Below are 17,994 nucleotides of genomic sequence, written 5' to 3' on the forward strand. Positions count from 1 at the left end.
ATAAACTGGGCATGGTGGCACGTAGCTGTGGCCCGCGTGCTGGGAAGGTGGAGACAGGAGGGCTCATGCTTTTCCTCAGCTGCATAGCAAGTTCAAGGTAGTCTTGTGGCCACATGAGACTGTCTTAGAAGGAGAGAGAGAAACAAATAGTTGTAACTCCATTGACCTGTGAACTGTCTTTCCATTGACGGTAATGGAGAAAGTTCTGCTTAGAATTCCTGCTCTGCGAGTCTCTGAACGATACTGTCTGTGGTTCTTCCGTTATTTCTGCACCAGGAGCTTACGGTTTCCTTTAATTTCTCTTCAGAAATATTAGGCTTTGTTCAGACAGGCATTCATATAATTTTTAAAGTGAATAAGGGCTGTTGATATGGCTCACTTGAATAAAGGTGTTTGCTGCCAAGCCCGCCAACCTGCATCCAGTATCTGGGACCTAAATGGTGAAAAAAGAACTTAACTCTTTAAGGTTCAGCAGACCTTCATACATGCACAGAACACAAACACATAGTTTAAATGTTTTTATTTTTAATTAATTGTTTTCAATTTTTAAGTGAACTAACATGCTTCCCCAAAGAGCACACACATCTGTTACTCAGTGGTTTCATTACAGTGTAGAGATGTAGGCAGGGTGATTCTCAATTTAATCCTGGGGTATTTTCAGAGAAAAATAAGTCAGTTTACTATTCTCAGAGTTAGTCACATTTCAGTTCTTAAATTGATGTGGGACAAAGGTGGTACTTGTCTGGGTTGGGGTTGGGTTTCCCATTTCCATTTTCCAGCATACCGTTCACATTTTAACAAGAAGACCCTTCGAGCCTGCAGCCTTCAGTACCCACCTGTGGGGGAATGTTTGTCCTGTTTCCTAGCCTGTCCAAGAAGCTGATTCAGCCAGTATTGGTTTGCTCGGTGTCGGTTAATGGGCAAAGCACACAGGTGAGTAAGTGTTGGCTATGGATTGCTTACCATCACTGACAGGTGAAAGTGTTTTCAGAGGCCTGCCTGAAAGAACTCGACCTTTTCTAAAGGTATAAAAGGACTTTAAAACCCCTCCAACTTTGATTTGGTTACTCCTGTTACCTTCAGACACTTTTGGGGAAATACGAAGCTGCTGGGCCAGTCTACACTTGATGAGACACTCTTTGTGTGCTATATGTGGAAAAACTCGGGGTTTTTAGAGATCATTCAAAGGGGTGGCTAGAGAGATGAATCGCTGGTTAAGAGCACTTAATGTTTTTGCAGAGGGCCAGAGTTTACTTCCCACACCCATATCTGGTGTTCACAAGCTCCTGTAACTCCAGTACCAGGAGACCTGATGCCCTCTTGTAGCCTCTGTAGGCATCTACACACACATGCACATGCACACTAAAAATGAAACCTTTTTAAAAAATTGCAGGGGAATGCTACAGATTCAGAAACCTTACTGGCTTTTACCAGTGCTTTTTGAGCCCAGCTAGACTATTTTAATTGTTTTAAAAAAAAAAAAATCCTAACTTCCAGAATGAAAATCTTTAGTTGCAAGCTATTAGTGCAGGGATATTGTTGAAGACATGCTCCCGCCCAGGGCATTCAACTCCATGCATATTCCATGTGGCACAAAAATAAAAGCTCTTGCACTGGTCACCACACATTTGCTTTTCAGCAGGATATATTCAGTAATGGTACTTTAAAAAAAATTTTATATGTATGGGTATTTACCTGTATATGTCTGCAATGTGTGTGTGCATGGTACCCATGGAGGCCAAAAGAGGACATTGGATCCCCTAGAACTAGAGTTACAGATGGTTATAAGCTGCCATGTGGGTGCTGGGAATCAAACCAGGTCCTCTTGTCGAGCAGCCAATGCACCTAACTGCTGAGCCATCTGTCCAGCCCCAGCAATGATATCCTTTATCAGTGTCTGACATCAACCTATCCAACAGAAAACAGGTCCCTTTTGTCTGTTTTAATAGAAAAGCCATACACCATTCCCAAGTGGATGTATATACAATATCTTGGTTGTTCTGGTCACAGGAAAAAAATGTCATGTTCTCCAATCCTCTAACCACCTCCACATCTCCAGTGTCATGAAAGTCAGTGTGAATACATCAGTACAGCAGGAGAGAAAGAATGTCATAAGATGCTTTGTTGGGAAGACCTGTTTATTAGAAAGTACTGTTTGAAGACCATTTATTAGAAAAAGCCACACCAGAAAACAGGAAGGGGTTGGGGGCCTGTGAAGGGCCCGAGAGAGGTAAAGGGCGACAACCACAGTGCTGATATCACCACATGTAACAGAGCCCACCGATCAGTCCTAAATTTAGGTAGTTCACAACAATGTTAGAAAGCAGTTATCAACATTCAGATAAGGCGTTACAGAAACATCGACAAGGGACAAGATGTTCATTGGAATCCTAATTGAAGGCCTAGTCCATTTTGAAAGATCAATGGTGAAATTTAAAGAGCAAAGATTGCTCCCCTACTCCCAGATATATAAGAACCACTTGCTGGCATTTGTACCTCAAGTGTCTGAAATAAAATAGGCCAAAATTTCAAAGGCTTGTACAAGGGCTTGATTCTTTGATTTAGCACCAAGTAAAATAAAGAGTACATCTTCCTGGAAGGTAGAGTTGTTTTTTCTTCCACTTCTCATATTTTCTCACTTCAGGCCACAGTGTCTAAGGACATGTCCTTACTCCACTAAGGAAGTGACTGGAGTTTTAAGATGGTTTCACAGGCTTGGGTTAGTGGTACATACCTGTAATTTAAGCACTAAGGAGGTTGAAACAAGAGGATCATGAACATGAGGCCAGCTTGGACAACATCATTTCAAGAAACCTGGGCTATATAGTGAGACCTGTCTCAAAAACTAAAGGCTGGGGCCAGGAGTGGTGATCCACATCTTTAATCCTAGCACTTGGGAGGCAGAGGCAGATGGATCTCTGAGTTTGAAGCCAGCCTGGTCTGTGTCGTTCCAGGACAGCCAGAACTACATAAGATCCTGTCACCAAAAAAAAAAAAAAAAAGGCTAAGGCTGGAGATGGAGCACAGTGATAGGGTGCTTGCCCAGCACACAAGGCTAAGTTGGATCCACAGTGCTGTAGGTGGAAGAGGAGGCTCCTTAGATGGTACAAGAAAAGTTCCCTTTGAAGTAGGGTGGCATCAGTGATCCCAGCACTTGAGAGGCTGAGACAAGAGGGCCTTGAAATCAAGGACTCTGATAGAGATATAAATGTGCTCGAGGGAACTCAGTTCCAGTGCTTTTTAACCCAGCCTGTTGACTAGTTGCCTGGCCTCTCTATCAAGGGGCTCTCCCCAGTATACCCCATCTACTTCAGTGGCAAACTACCCGGGCTGTTCTCTGACCCTCCGGTTTTCTTTTTACTACCGCTTGCTCATCAAGGCAGACTGTCCATTTATGTGAGAGAGAGTGAAACTGACAGGTAGGCCCTAAAACCTAGTCCTCGGCCTGAGTGACAGGTGAGAACCTAGGACTATTCCGCTGTCGTTTGCCAGTGTTCCTCCCAGAACTTAGTTGACAGAATCATATCCCGAAGTACATGCATGTTTGGAAAAGAAAACAAGCCAGACTGGTCACATGCTCTTAAGTGCCAGTGGCTGCATTTTCATAGCAGATTGAAAGCTAGTAAATGGAGGGCACTGCATGGTGGCCTGTGCCCTCCCTTTCCCTGAAAAGGCAGCAGTGAGTTTGCATCTGACAACATCTGCAAATAAAGCCAATTGCTTTCTTTTTAGAATCTATAGACAGTCTCCCCAAATACCACATCCCACTGGGCTAGAAGGGCATTGGCCTTTAATGAGATATTTATCTGCCTCAGGTAATATGTAATTTTTGAACTTTCCCAGGAAAACGTGAAAATGTGATTGACCACTTTAACTGAACAGAGGGGTAGACGATTACCAGTTCTTTTCCGTTGTACTTTTTTTCTTAAGTTTCAACATCTCTGATGTTTTCCAATTGCACATCCACAGAAGACAACTAGATTAAACATCCGAGGTTATTTTAACAGATCAGCCTTAGTGTCTGACTCATTTGGCACGTCCTTAGTAACATCCAGAAGAAAGTCATTAGGAAGAAGTCATAATTTTCAGAGAAGTCTTAGGAAAAGAGCTTCGAAAACAAAGACGAGGTGAGGCGGCCCTGCTCATTACTCCCTCCTCAGGGAGTGACAGAGGCTTTCTGGGTAGTTTCTGGAACCTTCGTCTGTAGGAAAGAATATACATGGGGCCAGATCTTGTTGGTTTCCGTTCCAGAGAATGTTTCCAACACCCCCTTTTTCCTAAGGATGAAAAACAAAATAAATAGATAGGTAAATAGATAGATTACACAGGTCGAAGTGTGCCTAATGTGTTTTTTCAAAGGGATTTGTAAAGTTCATGCGAGTTTAGAAGTTCTGTGAGTTTAGGTCTCTGATCTGGGGGAAGGAACTTGGCTGGACCTAGGAAAATCTAGATTCTAGTTTGTGCTTTGTCCTCTGGCACAGGAAAGGGGTCTTTAAAAGGATGTCAGCTGTCGAATTGAGCTGTGCTGCCGGCCAAGCCTATACTAATGCTTCATAGCTTGTCAAAAGCCCAGGTGCTCCTACTTACAGATACACTTGCCTTCTGGGAAGGGACTCAGCCTCAATCCCCAGGCTGGCGGGTTAGAAACAGGGCTCATCAGCCACCAGGACACCCTGCCTGACTTTGTCTTCCACTGAAGTCTCTGAACGTTTCCAGCACTCGTTATTCTTTTTACCAAGTTCCTTTCCCCGCTATTCTGCTTTCCTGAATTTGCTCTTGTCAGGGTTCTGTTTATCCCTGCAGGTTGGTTGGCTTGTCCCAAGGCAGACTGGCCATCAAAGGAGTTATTTTACTCCAGTGTTCAGTAGGAGGAAGGATGAAGTGTGGGGCTCAGAATCCTGGGGTTTGCTTCTCAAACCACACAGACCACCTTAAGGTTCTGAACTCCCTGACCCACACACCTTTCTTGGGTGTGCACACTGGTTTGCAGGTCACCCAACTTGATTTATTACTTTCCATAGCTCTGCAGCCGTTCTCAATAGGCTTTCGCTGGGACAAAAGGATCCCTTTATTGACAACTCCTAACATTTGCCTTGGTTAAATAAAATAGCAGTAGCTGTTTTCTGTGTGAAAGTATCTGCTACAGAGAAAAATTATGCAAAGGGAGTATTTACATAGAAGAAGCCTTTTAGCATCTAAATTCACAGGCAGGCGGAGCTTTCAGGAGAGCAAGCTTTGAACGGGAAAGCTTCTTGGAGATGATGCTTTAGTATCAGCTACGATGCCAGGAGTGATGTACTACTGAGGCAGAACTCTGTAGGGAATGGGCACCTGGTCCCTCCTCACATTTGCATTGTAATTTCTCTGTAATGAAATGGAACCAGCTACAAAAATGAGTCTTCCAAAGAGTAAGAACATCACATTCTAGACAGACAAGCGTTCTCCAGCTGGGAAGAATAAGGAGACTATAAGCTCGTTCAAATAACAGAACTGACTATTACGAAGTTTCTTTTTTAAGGCTATTTCCATTTTTAGGTAAGCCTTTAAGTCTATGTATGCATTGTATATATGGCAAGAAGCAGCAGGAGCCAGGGACCCAGAAAGAAAAAGCCCCAAATCACTAATTTCTATAGCTTTCCTCAACCTCCCATCCTGTGTCAGAACTAATCCTTACAGGCATTTCCTCTCCTCACAGCCTCTTAGGAGTATTATTATCTGCCCAGGCACAAGGCGTTCTCTGTTGTGAGTCCCATGGACAGTCAGGCGGACCACACTCAGTACATGAGGCGTAGGTAGGTGAGACTGTTCCCACACCCTCGCTTCAACAGTGCGTGGCTGGAGCTAATGGCCATCGATCCCACGACTTTCTCTGGAGGGACAGGTGTCTCTCTTCTGCTGAGGTAGCGGAGCTGGCAGGAGCTGAGCTAAAGTCAGAGGACATTGCAGCCACCTGGGCCTGAAGCCAACCCAGGGAATGGAGCTGAAAGGGCTGGGTTTGGACCACACTCGTTAAGCCCCTGGACCAGCAGCCATCTGTATTTGGACTTCTTGGTTATAGGACTAACCCCACCCCACCCCGGTTTGCTTAAGCCAGTGTGAGTGGCTTCTGATGATAAGCACGAGTCCATCTCACTGCCCGATGCAGCTTCTTTGCGCAGTTTTCCTCTTTATCCATACAAGGTGACTGTCTTGGAGGCCTGTAGGAACTGAGGGTACTTGTCTGCTTAGACAGGGGCTTGGCACAGTGCCAGCAGGGTCCCCAACAGGGGCTGATTCAGTAGCTGCAGACTGCTCTAAGCCTTTGCAGAGGCTCTCACTCCCGTCCCCTAATAGTTCTGAAAGCGGGTATTTAACACTGGCTGGTTGCAAATAAGGAATCCGAAGAGAAATGCCTTGTCCAGGGTTATAGAGCCAGGCTCCATATACAATCACAAGCTTAAAGTAACGGCTACTGTAAAAAGTGATCACCGCCAGGCAGTGGTGGCGCACGCCTTTAATCCCAGCACTTGGGAGGCAGAGGCAGGTGGATCTCTGTGAGTTCAAGGTCAGCCTGATCTACAGAGTGAGTTCCAGGAAAGGCGCAAAGCTACACAGAGAAACCCTGTCTCAAAAAACAAAAACCAAAAAAAAAAAAAAAAAAAAGTGAAAGCCGGGCGTAGGTGATGCACGCCTTTAATCCCAGCACTTGGGAGGCAGAGGCAGGCGGATCTCTGTGAGTTCGAGGCCAGCCTGGGCTACCAAGTGAGCTCCAGGAAAGGCACAAAGCTACACAGAGAAACCCTGTCTCGAAAAACCAAAAAAAAAAAAAAAAAAAAGTGAATTGCCAACTCTTGTAATTTCACCCTCTAGAAATTAACGGTTAGAAATATTGGGACAGTTCATGGAGACTGGTTCAGATTTTCCTGCATACTTATCCTAATGTAGTAATGGCCACCACAGTAACAGTTAATACATGTCCAGTGCTTCCTGTGCATCCAGCACAATTTTATGCCTTACACATATTAACTCACTTTCAAGCCTCACCCACATTTTATGCAAGAGAAACCAGACAGAGCTTAAGCGCTTAAGCAAGAGGCGAAGGCCATGTTAATTAAATAGTGAGCTGGGCTTTGAACTTGGACCTTCTGACTCTGGAGTCTATGCTCTTATTCAACAACATGTACTGTCTGCCCTGAATCACTGCAGGGCACACTGAAGGCAAAGCAGCCCTCATCCCCGGAAGAAGGGCTGGGTAAGGACACCACACTGCTTCTCGGCCTGAGTTGGGGACGGCTCGAGGTAGTTCTCGTATTCCTTGTATGGTACAGACGTCCTTGAAGAACAGATAAAAAAAACGTGTGAGTAGGAGCTTCCAAAGACTGTTGACCACAGAATGATTCCTAGGGTTGAAATTCTATGCATGCTTGGTGGGCTACAGGGATGACTGCCCCACCACCACCACATGGCAGAATGTGGGTAGAAATGAGCCCCCAAACCTTGGATGTGGACTAGCCTGTATCGACCCTCCCTAGCCCCACGGGTGATTCTGGAGCTGGCAGTAACCCAGGCTTCCAACAGTAAGTATGAGGTTTCCTGACCAGTGGCTGTTCAGTTTCATCTGAGTGATGCTCGGAGCTTTTGTTCACTGAATAAAACGTTCACTCCTCAGCCCTTCAGGAAAGAGGAAAGGGGGGGTAGCCTTTCTGGCAAATACCAGCAACCATGGACGAAGCCAGGACACAGAAGCGGGCGAGACTAAGAACGGCAAACCTGAGGAAAGCTGGGAGACTGAAGCCCTGCCTTCTTTCTGGTACAGACGCCTACAATCTCTACTGCTTAAGCCAGCTGGAACCGGGGCCCCTGGTGGTTTAGCGTTTCAGCTGTGAAGTATGGAAACTGAAAACTGGCTGGATGGGAGACGGTGAGAAAAGCGAGAACTCACTGGTAATACTGCAGGACGGGCTCCGTCTGGGCTTCATAGGCCTTCAGTCTCTTGATCACCGTCTCTGGTTTGTCGTCCTCACGCTGAATCAGAGGTTCTCCTGTCAGGTCATCGATGCCCTGGACAGACGTCGAAGAATGTCAGCTCAGCGTGACAGTGTCTTGCTAAGCAGATAGCCTCTCTATTCCAGCACCCATCACAGAAATGTGCTCATGTTTCAGGGAACAGGATCCAAGCTAAAGGCAGATGACTGCCGCTATGAGAACCCCCAGGGCCATTTCCATAGTGCTGTGTGGTTTGGACTGGGACGCCCCTGTCTGTCCCTAGGCCCAGGTCCCCGGAGTGTTGGTTCCCAGGTGTGGTAGACATTCCAACCGCAAGCCCGTGTTGCAGATCCTCACTGCCTCTGCCCTTCACTCACACCCTGGCACAGAGGAAGAAAATCAACACTTTTTGTCTGTGTCAGGTTTCTCACGGCTGTAGCCAACACCTGAGAAAACCGAGTAGAAGGGAGGAGCTGTGTATCTGGCAGATTGTTTCAGAGGGCTGGGGTCTTGGCTGCTTGAGTTTGAACTTGAGAACATCATGGTTGGAGTGTGTGTGTGTGTGTGTGTGTGTGTCTGTGTGTGTGTGTCTGTGTGTGTCTGCATGTACCCATGCACACGCACACATGCACATGCAGTTTTCTTCACAGGATGCACAAGAAGAAGGTCGGGGAAGGGACTAAGGATCATGCATAATCTGCAGAGGTACTGTCCCAGCGACCCACTTTTCCAGTTAGGCTCCACCTCAGAAACTACACCACCCGTTGGGGACCAAGCAGTCACCACATTGAGCCTATGGGGGACATTTCACAGTTAAACCATAACACTTGAGCGAGGCGCAGACCTGTTCCAGAGGAAAGCACCTTTACTACCAAGCTTGAGTGGACCAGACCATCAAGTACCCTGGCAGTAGTCTTGGTCAGACAGAGGATGTCCAGGGTTACAGAACTATGCCTGGGAGGGGAAGAGAACTCGGGGACACTCTGCTGTGTGTCAGCCCCGCTGCGGTTACTCACCACAGTCTTGGGAGGGTTGAATTCAATGTTGTACACTCGGCCACTGGCAGGATGGATCCAGCGAGCAGTAAGGCGTTGTTTAATGACCTCAAAGGGCACGTTGAGGTTTATCACTGTGTCTATCTGGTAAACTCTATCCAGGGCTTCTGCCTGTGGAAGTGTCCTTGGAAAACCTGTATATGAGGGGAGGGAGGGGAAGACAATGAGAAAGGGTTAGTGTTAGGCAAACTGAAGCCAGGAATGAAACCAGGCAGGTGGACCAGGACTTAACAACCGTGAGCGAATTTCTTGGTGTCTACTTGACTGTAGAGAACCCAGATATTTGGTTAAACATTCTGAGTGTGCATTCGAGGGTATTTCTGTCTAACACAGCACTTCGCTCTCCTGGGGCGGTAAACCTCAGTGAAACAGGTGGAAGCCTGTGGAGATGGGGACTGTCTGCCTGCCATCATGCTTACCAGCCAAACTGAATTCAAGTCGGATGTGACGGCTTGCTTGCCATGGCGGCACTTGGGAAGTGGGGGCAAGGGTTCAAAGCCTTGGCTACATATTAATAATGGAGTTCAAGGCCAGTTCGGGCTACATGAGACTCTGTCTTAAAAACAAACAAAAGGGGCTGGAGAGAAAGCTCGGTGGTTTAAAGCACTTGCTGCTGTTGTATAGGACCCAGGTTCAGTCCCTAGCACCCATATGGCAGCTCAAAACCATCCATAACTCTAAGATGTAAGGGTTCTGATTTTACCTTCTGGCCTCCATGGGTGCCAGGCATGCACGTGGTATGCATACATAACATGCAAGCCCAACACTCATAAATCTTAAATGGAGCAAGTGCGAGTCACCACACTTAGTTCTCTAAAACAAAACAAAAACAGAAAAAAAAACAAAAACAAACAAACAAACAAAACCCTATAAAATAAAAAAAACAACCAAACACAAAGTATCCTTGTCCAGTGGCTCATACCACCTGTAACTCCAGCTCCAAGTAATCTGACACCTTCTGGTCAACAACAGCTCACACACACACACACACACACACACACACACACACACACACACAGAGAGAGAGAGACACTTACAATTTTTTAAATAAGACAGGAATCGTAGCAGCACTCAGGAGACAGAGGAAGGCTGAATTCTTAATTTGAGGCCAGCCTGGTCTACACAGTGAGTTCCAAGCTAACCAGAGCTACACAGTGAGACCCTATCTTTAAAAAAAAAAATATGTATATGGGAAAGGACTTATCAGGAGGACATCATCTTCATTCAAAATCTCTGAAGGCTGAGTCTGAAATATGACAGAAATATGACATATGACATATAAAACAGTTTTTACAGTCTGAACATCCCTAATCCAGAAATCTAGATCCAGTGATGTCAGACGTGTCCAATTTGGGGTTTAGGGTGCTCAGGAATGCTCAGCTGGTAAAGACCACAGCTGGAAGCACAAAACTCTGAAGTAGGAAACATGTGGTCTCAGGCATTTGAAAAATGGGGTACGCAGCCAGTGCAGCTAAAATAGTTTAAACAATGTGGTTCAAAAACACAGAGAAAAGCAACTAGAAATGATTATTGAGTCCCAAAATAGACACAAGTACGCTGGGGAATTTGAAATGGTATCTGATCCCAAACTTTTTACTTTACAATGTTATGACTAGGAACATTCTGTCCAGGGCACAAGGAAGTTAAGATTTATGAAAATAATACATTTCTCAAGGGTGACAGAGGCTAAAATGCATATGCAATGATTTGTTAGTGCTAAAAACACAGCTTACTAAAGCTCAAACATGGAAAATTTGGCTTATGACTTAGAACTCATAATGGGATATAATAACTATTAAGGAACTCGGATCGAGGGACAATGGCCCCAAAGTTAATGGCAAGAGGTTCAGCCTGGAACACTTTATGTAGCCCCAAGATGAAAGAAAATAGCAAGCATTTACTATAAAATTTATAATGAAGTCATCCTGAGAGAAACAATTTGACTATCTTTAATGAGACTAATAGAGTAGAATAGCTCATTCCACAGAATGCTTTCAGATGCCAACAGCCACCGTAAAGGTTTTATAGCAACCATTTCTTTCAACTGCCCTAATGCCCATGAGAGAGACGCTGTTGTTATCTCCACTTTACAAATGAGGAATCGGGCAGAGCAACAGCAAATGCCTTGCTGTCTGTCGCTCATGAAGCCGTTAAGCAGTGGCAGTCACAGTGAACACACGCAGTCTATGTAACCTAACACCTGCACTCGTAACCAAGGAGTTTGCACTGAAAAAAGTCTTAACAAAAATACCTCTCTATTGGCCCGATTCTTATTACAGTGTTCACACCGCTGCTCTTGTGGAGGGCCCAGGTTCAATTCCCATCACCCACATAGCACCCACAACCATCTGTAACTCTACTTCCAGGAGCTCAGATGACCTTTTCTGGCTTTCTATGGGCACCATACCATGTGGTGTACATACATGCTTGCAGGCAAAGCACTCTACACAAAATTTTGAAATGTTTATCTTCAGTAACTTAGAACAAAACATCCATAGGGATAAAAGGCCTGAATCAAAATAACCTGTGACAGGAGAAGAAACGTAAGGCTATGGTTTTTTTGTTTTCTTTTCTTTTTTTCTTTTTTTTTTTTTTTCTGGAGCTGAGGACCGAACCCAGGGCCTTGCGCTTGCTAGGCAAGCGTTCTACCACTGAGCTAAATCCCCAACCCCAAGGCTATGTTTTGCAGCATCATTCCAAACAGTGAAAACCTGGCTGCCACCCACATGCTCCACCCCCAAGTATAGTATGTATGCTAAATGCAAGAAAATGCATCTTTTAGCCCACTGAAACCAAACTGTCCTTGTGGTTTAATTCAGTTGAAATGCAAACTGCAAAAGTTGGTTTATGTGTGTGTATTAGCCAGGATTCTCTAGAGGAACAGAACTTATAGAATGGATACATATATATGAATTTATTAGAATGGCTTACTGTGGTCCAGCTAGTCCAACAATGGCTGTCTACCAACAAAAGGTCCAAGAATTCAATAGTTGTTCAATTCATGAGGCTTGATGTCTTAGCTGGTCTTCAGCATATCCCGAGTAGGCTCTAATGCCAGTGAAGGAATGGACTTGCCACCAAGAGCTAGAGCAAGCAGGTGAAGAGAGCAAGCTTCCCTCTTCTGTGTCCTTTATATATTTATATATTGCTGGCAGAAGGTGTGTCAGATGAAAGATGGATCTTCCTTCCCACTTCTAAAGATCTGGATTAAAAGTTTATCTTCTCACCTCAGAAGATCCAGATTAAAAATGAGTCTTCAGACTTCAAGGAATTAAGGGGGGAAAAAATCCCTCACAGGTGTACCCAGCCACTTGGGTTTTAGTTCATTCCAGATGTCATCAAGTTGACAACCAAGAACAGCCATCACAAGTCCACCCCTTGTCAGCTTGACACAATTACATCTCTTTATGCTATGCTTAATTTCCATGTGTAAACAACCAGGTCATAATAATGCCTAACTATCCCATGTACAATCACAAACACGTTATATATTTAACCAGGTCATAATTACATCTAACATAATATAACTATCTCTTGTACAACTGCTAATGCATTGTACAGTTAGTATAGGTGGCAATGTCCCTTGAGAGATATTGTTTTAGTTATCTCAAAACTTAAATGTGATAACCACTGATACTCTTCTTAACTAATATTACATGATAAAGAAATGGAGGAAAGAAAATACAAATATATGTACAAACACATTCTTAATAAAATATGGCAGTTATAATCCTCATGTCTGCAACTGGTCATTTGGCCTTAGCTGGTATTTATAACTACCTTCCTTTAATACCCATTCTGTATTTCCTCCACCCCCAGCCACCTCAGCAAGTCTTGGCTCTTTTCCTGGAGGAATGATCCATACCTGTTGTTGGGTTCTTTTTTCTTTTTCTTTTCTTTAATCTTTTGCTCTTTGGGGGCTCCCCACCCAGCTCCCAAATAAATACACGGAGTCTTATTCTTACTTATGAATGCTTGGCCTTAGCTTGGCTTGTTTCTAGCCAGCTTCTCTTAACTTACATTATCCCATCTACCTTTTGCCTCTGGGCTTTTGTCTTTCTCTATTCCATATACCTTTCTTTACTTCTTATTCTGTGGCTTGCTGTGTAGCTGGGTGGTTGGCCCCTGATGTCCTCCTCTCCTTTTCTTGCTCCCCCGTATCTTTTCTTCCCAGATTTCTCCTCCTATTTCCTCTCTCTGCCTGCCAGCCCTGCCTGTCCTTTCTCCTACCTAGCTGTTGGCTTCCTCCAACAAGGCCACACCTACTCCAACAAGGCCACACCTCCTCATAGTACCATTCCCTTTGGGGGGCATTTTCTTTCAAACCACCACATCCACCCCTTGATTCCTGGACCTGTGGATCCTGGCAATGAGGGAAACATTACCATATATTGGGCACTGATTTAAAGTACACACTGCCTTCTGGAGAACCCTAGCCCTGCCCTCCATGCTGCTACCACCTAATTGGTGCTGTAACTGTGTTTTCAAAAGGCCATTCCATATTTCTGTCAGACCAGCTGATTCAGGATTGTGGGGAACATGGTAAGACCAGAGGATTCCATAGTCATGGGCCTACTGTTGCACTACCCAAGCTGTGAAGTGAGTTCCCTGGTCAGAAGCAATCCTGTGTGGAATACCATGACGGTGGATCAGGCAATCTGTAAGTCCATGCATGGCAGTTTTGGCAGAAGCATGTAGGAAGCAAATCTATAACCAGAACAAGTACCTATTTCAGTAAGGACAAAGTGTTGTCCTTTCCACAAGGAAATGGTCTAGTGTAGTCAACCTGTCACCAGGTAGCTGTCTGGTTACCCCTGGGAATAGTGCCATATCTGGGACTCAGTGTTGGTCTCTGCTGTTGGCAGATCTGGCACTCTGCCCCAATTGTGGCCAGGTCAGTCTTGGTGAATAGAAGTCCATGTTGTTGAGACCAGGCATAACCTTCATCTCTGCCACCATGGCCACTTTGTTTATGTGTCCACTGGGCAATGACAGGGATGGCTGGGCAAAGAGGCTGACTGTCCTCAGAACAGGTCCTCCTATATACTAAGTTACTGAACTCCTCTTCTGCTGAAGCCATCTTTTGATGAGCGTTTGGCTGGGACACAAGTATCTTCACATCCTTCGCCCATTTGCAGAGATCTACTTCTTCCCCAGATGTCTTTCTCACCAATTTTCCAAAATGCTCTTTCCAGGTCCCTGACCATCCAGCCAATCCATTGGCTACAGCCCGTAAATCAGTGAACAGTCACATATTTGCCCACCCCTTCCAAATAAAATGTATGACCACGTGCACTGCCCTAAGATCTGCCCACTGTAAAGATTTCCCTTCACAGAAATCTTTCAGGGTTGTTCCAGAAAGAGGTTGTAATGCTGCAGCTGTCCACTTCTGAGTGGTGTCAACATGATGTGCAGAACCATCAGCAAACCCTAGTCTTCTCTTCCTCAGTCAGCTGATCACAGGGCAGATCCTATGGTGCATGCTTGGCAGCAGACAGCATTGTAATGGGAGTAGAAACCATAGGCATTTCTTTATGTAATTTGCTTGTGCCTTCAGGACCTGCTCGAGCCCGGTCACATATATACCACGTCCATTTGACAATGGCTTGCTGCTGTACACGTCCTACTTTATGACTCAGCTCATTCATGATGGCAGCTCAGGCCAAGTGCTAACTTGTTAGCCCACTGTCAAATGTTCGGTTTCCACTAAGACCCAACAGCAGACCAAGAGCTATGTCTCAAAGGGAGAATAATTGTCTACAGATGATGGTAGAGCCTTGCTCCAAAATCCCAAAGGACGCTTCTGTGATTCACCTACAGGGCCTGCCAAAGGCTGCAAACAGCATCGCTATCTGCTACTGACCTCTCAGGTACCACTGGGGCTGCTGGATCATGTGGTCCAAGTGATAGAGCAGCCTGCACAAGGGCCTGGACTTGAAGAGCCTTCTCCTGTTCCAGGCCACACATAAAGCTAGCAGCTTTCCTAGTCACCTGGCATATGGGCCAGAGTAACACACCCACGTGAGGAATGTGTTGTCTCCAGAATCCAGACAGGACCACTAAGTGTTGTGTTCCTTTCTTGGTGGTGGGAGGGGCCGGGTGCAGTAACTTAGCCTTCACTTTAGAAGGAGTATCTCTGCATGCCCCACACCACTCGACTCCTAAGAATTTCACTGAGGTAGAAGGTCCTTCCTTGAATTTTTGGATTTATTTCCCATCCTCTGATATGCACATGTGTTACCAATGCGTTCGAAGTGGTTGCTGCCTCCTGCTCACTTGGTCCAATCAGCATAATGTCATCAGTATAGCGCATCAATGTAATATTTTGTGGAAGAGACAGGCGATCAAGATCCCTTCTAACTAAGTTATAACACAGGGCTGGGGAGTTAATCCTTGAGGTAAAACTGTAAAGGTATACTGCTGGCCTCAAAGCAAATTTTTTCTAGGGGTCCTTATGAACAGGTACCAAGAAAAATATATTTGCCAGATCAATAGCTGCACACCATATACCAAAAGATGTGTTGATCTGCTTAAGTAAGGACACAACATCTGGTACAACAGCTGCATTTGGAGTCACTATTTGATTGAGTTTTTGATAGTCCACTGTCCTTCGCCATGGTCCATCTGTCTCCTGCACTGGCCAGATAAGGGAGTTAAAGGGAGATGTGGTAGGACCACCCTTGCATCTTTCAAGTCCTTGATGGTGGCACTAATTCCTCCAGGGTCATGATACTGTTTTTGATTCACTATTTTCCCTGGCAGAGTGTTGGAGCCCACCAAGGTTTCCTAGTGGCTTTACCTAGCAGGACTGTGTAAGAGGATAATTGGGCCACGGGCCTGGGTACCAGGTGTTTGGAAGGGTCTACTTGGTTGTATCTAGCAGGGGAAGGTCTTTTTGCCTCACTCCTTGGCATTGTTACAAAAAGCCCTTTGGAATAAAGTTCTGGGCTGGTGGGTTTTGACCCAGGCCCTCCCGAGGCTATCCTGTGTTTCCTTCTTTCCTCTCATCATCTAGGTATCTCTTTCTATCTAAATATTCCTCACTTCTCCCTGCTCAAGAGTACTCTGGTCGTAAAAGTGGGGGCTGGTCCCCCACAGTAAAGGCAACTCTAAAGAATTCATTTACCCGTTCCAACCATAATATTCCCCAGTCCATAGGTGAGAACCAATGGGAGAATTCTGTTAACTTCTAAGTATGTCTATCTTGATTATATATTCTGGAACTGGGGAAATAACCACAGGTTGAGTTCGGGAACCCACTGGACCTGCTGTGAGTCAGACATCAGTCAAAACTCCATTAATCACCTGACCTCCATAAGCCCCTACTTTAACTGGAGGGCCACAGCATTTCTTGGGATTACCCGGAATCGGTGTTAATCCAGAGCCAGTATCCAACAGACCCTGGAATGTCTGATTGTTTCCGTTCCCCCAGAGTACAGCTACACTCGTCAAAGGCCCCAGGTCCCTGGGGGAAGAACTGGAGAAAAGCCAACAACAATACTTGTATGTGTTTTATCAAGGGCCTTCTTCAGGGGAACCTGGCCATCCTTTCTTTCAAGGGGTTCTGGGCCTGCAAACTGCCTCAAGTCTGGTTCATGGGCCAAGATTCCCTTTTGCCACCATCCAATGTAGACTTCCTTCCATTTGTTTGAGAAATTTTTTCACTCACCCAGATCAAACAAAAAGGCAGTAGGCTTCTTATCTATTTCATGCCTGGAAACACTGTGATTGATTAGCCAGTACCAAAGGTCCACATAAGCAAAAATCACTTTGCCTTGCTGCCCATTATGAGCCAGGCCATCATGTATGATATTGCTTTGCCTCTGCTGCCCATTATGATAACTATGATCATCTTGCCTTTGGCATTCAGTACTGCCACCTGGCCCTGTTCCTTTGGGGCCCAATTAAACCCACTGCATTTAATCCATTTAAGCAGTGTCTCCAAGCCTAGGTCTGGCACAGGGAAAAGGGAGACAACAAAGCTCTTCAAATGTACTGGTGCCCACTCCCCATTTTGTGACTTATAGGATTAATAAAGGGCATATATTCCGGGCCTTCCCATTGTGGAGGATTCGGTTTTACACAGCGTAGCCACTTTTAACATTGCAATCTCCCTTTAACATCCCTTCCTCAACACTAAGCCTGGGGATATCAAGCACCTCTAACTCCATTTCAGGAGACCATCTTTTGAGAATGTTTCAGCCAACCACTCAGACAAACGGTTGGCACCCCTTTTCATCTGTGCAAGCTTCCATATTGAACCTCGAATCTCCGCTCAGTGAGCGCAATCAATAAACTCATTCTGGTCCAGTTTTATGTTCCTTCCACCATTATCCCACACCCTTAAAATCCATTCCCACACATAATTCCCCAGACTTCTCCTTGAATGAATCAGCAAGCTCATTAAGCTCTTTAGTGGTGTAGTATACCTCTTCATGGACGACACTTTCTATCTCCAGGAGCCTGCTTAGCCTGGAGTCTGGTTATAGTCTAGAGGCAACTATCGGTGGGCCCTGAGGCACATCACTAGTGTCTTGCCTGGCATCTCCTTCAGAGAAAGTCACTGCTGGTTTAGCAGACAGTGAAGGATTAATTTCCTCAGTCAAAGGCAGAAAAGGCAGTATTTCAGGGGTTGGAGGTCTTCTGCTGAGGAAAGTGGAGAGACTACTTCCTTAGGTGAGAATCTGAGGGTTCAAAGTTCTCAATCTCAGTGGGGTCCTCCCACACATCCCCATCCCAAGTTACAGGATCCCATTCTTTATCAATGAATGCCCTTACTCTAATCACCAACACCCTCTGAGGCTGGGACTTAAATTTTCACTGTAATTCAGCCAGCCTTATAATGAGGGCTTTGGGCTGATTTCCTGAAACTTGAGCTCTGTGGCCTCTGGAGAGAAGATTCTCTTGTAGGACACATAGAAACCTTGAGACTGTGTATGCACATCTGGAGCCAGTTAATTTTATCAGTGAGTTC

The 17,994-nt window shown here is 45.3% G+C and overlaps 1 protein-coding gene across 1 annotated transcript in view; it reads right to left on the reverse strand.

Annotated features, from left to right (window-relative positions):
- Positions 1 to 2,117: 2,117 nt before the first annotated feature.
- The window catches only part of Ak3 (adenylate kinase 3), a 28,736-nt gene continuing 12,859 nt past the window's right edge, over positions 2,118 to 17,994 (reverse strand). The window contains exons 3-5 of the mRNA XM_028894491.2: positions 8,982 to 9,154; positions 7,922 to 8,040; positions 2,118 to 4,277 (exon numbers count right to left, since the gene is read on the reverse strand). Of these exons, the coding sequence (XP_028750324.1) occupies positions 4,157 to 4,277; positions 7,922 to 8,040; positions 8,982 to 9,154 (413 nt within the window). The 3' untranslated portion in view covers positions 2,118 to 4,156. The remainder of the gene's footprint in view (positions 4,278 to 7,921; positions 8,041 to 8,981; positions 9,155 to 17,994) is intronic.

This window comes from Peromyscus leucopus, chromosome 1, assembly GCF_004664715.2.
Source record: "Peromyscus leucopus breed LL Stock chromosome 1, UCI_PerLeu_2.1, whole genome shotgun sequence".
NCBI lineage: Eukaryota > Metazoa > Chordata > Mammalia > Rodentia > Cricetidae > Peromyscus > Peromyscus leucopus.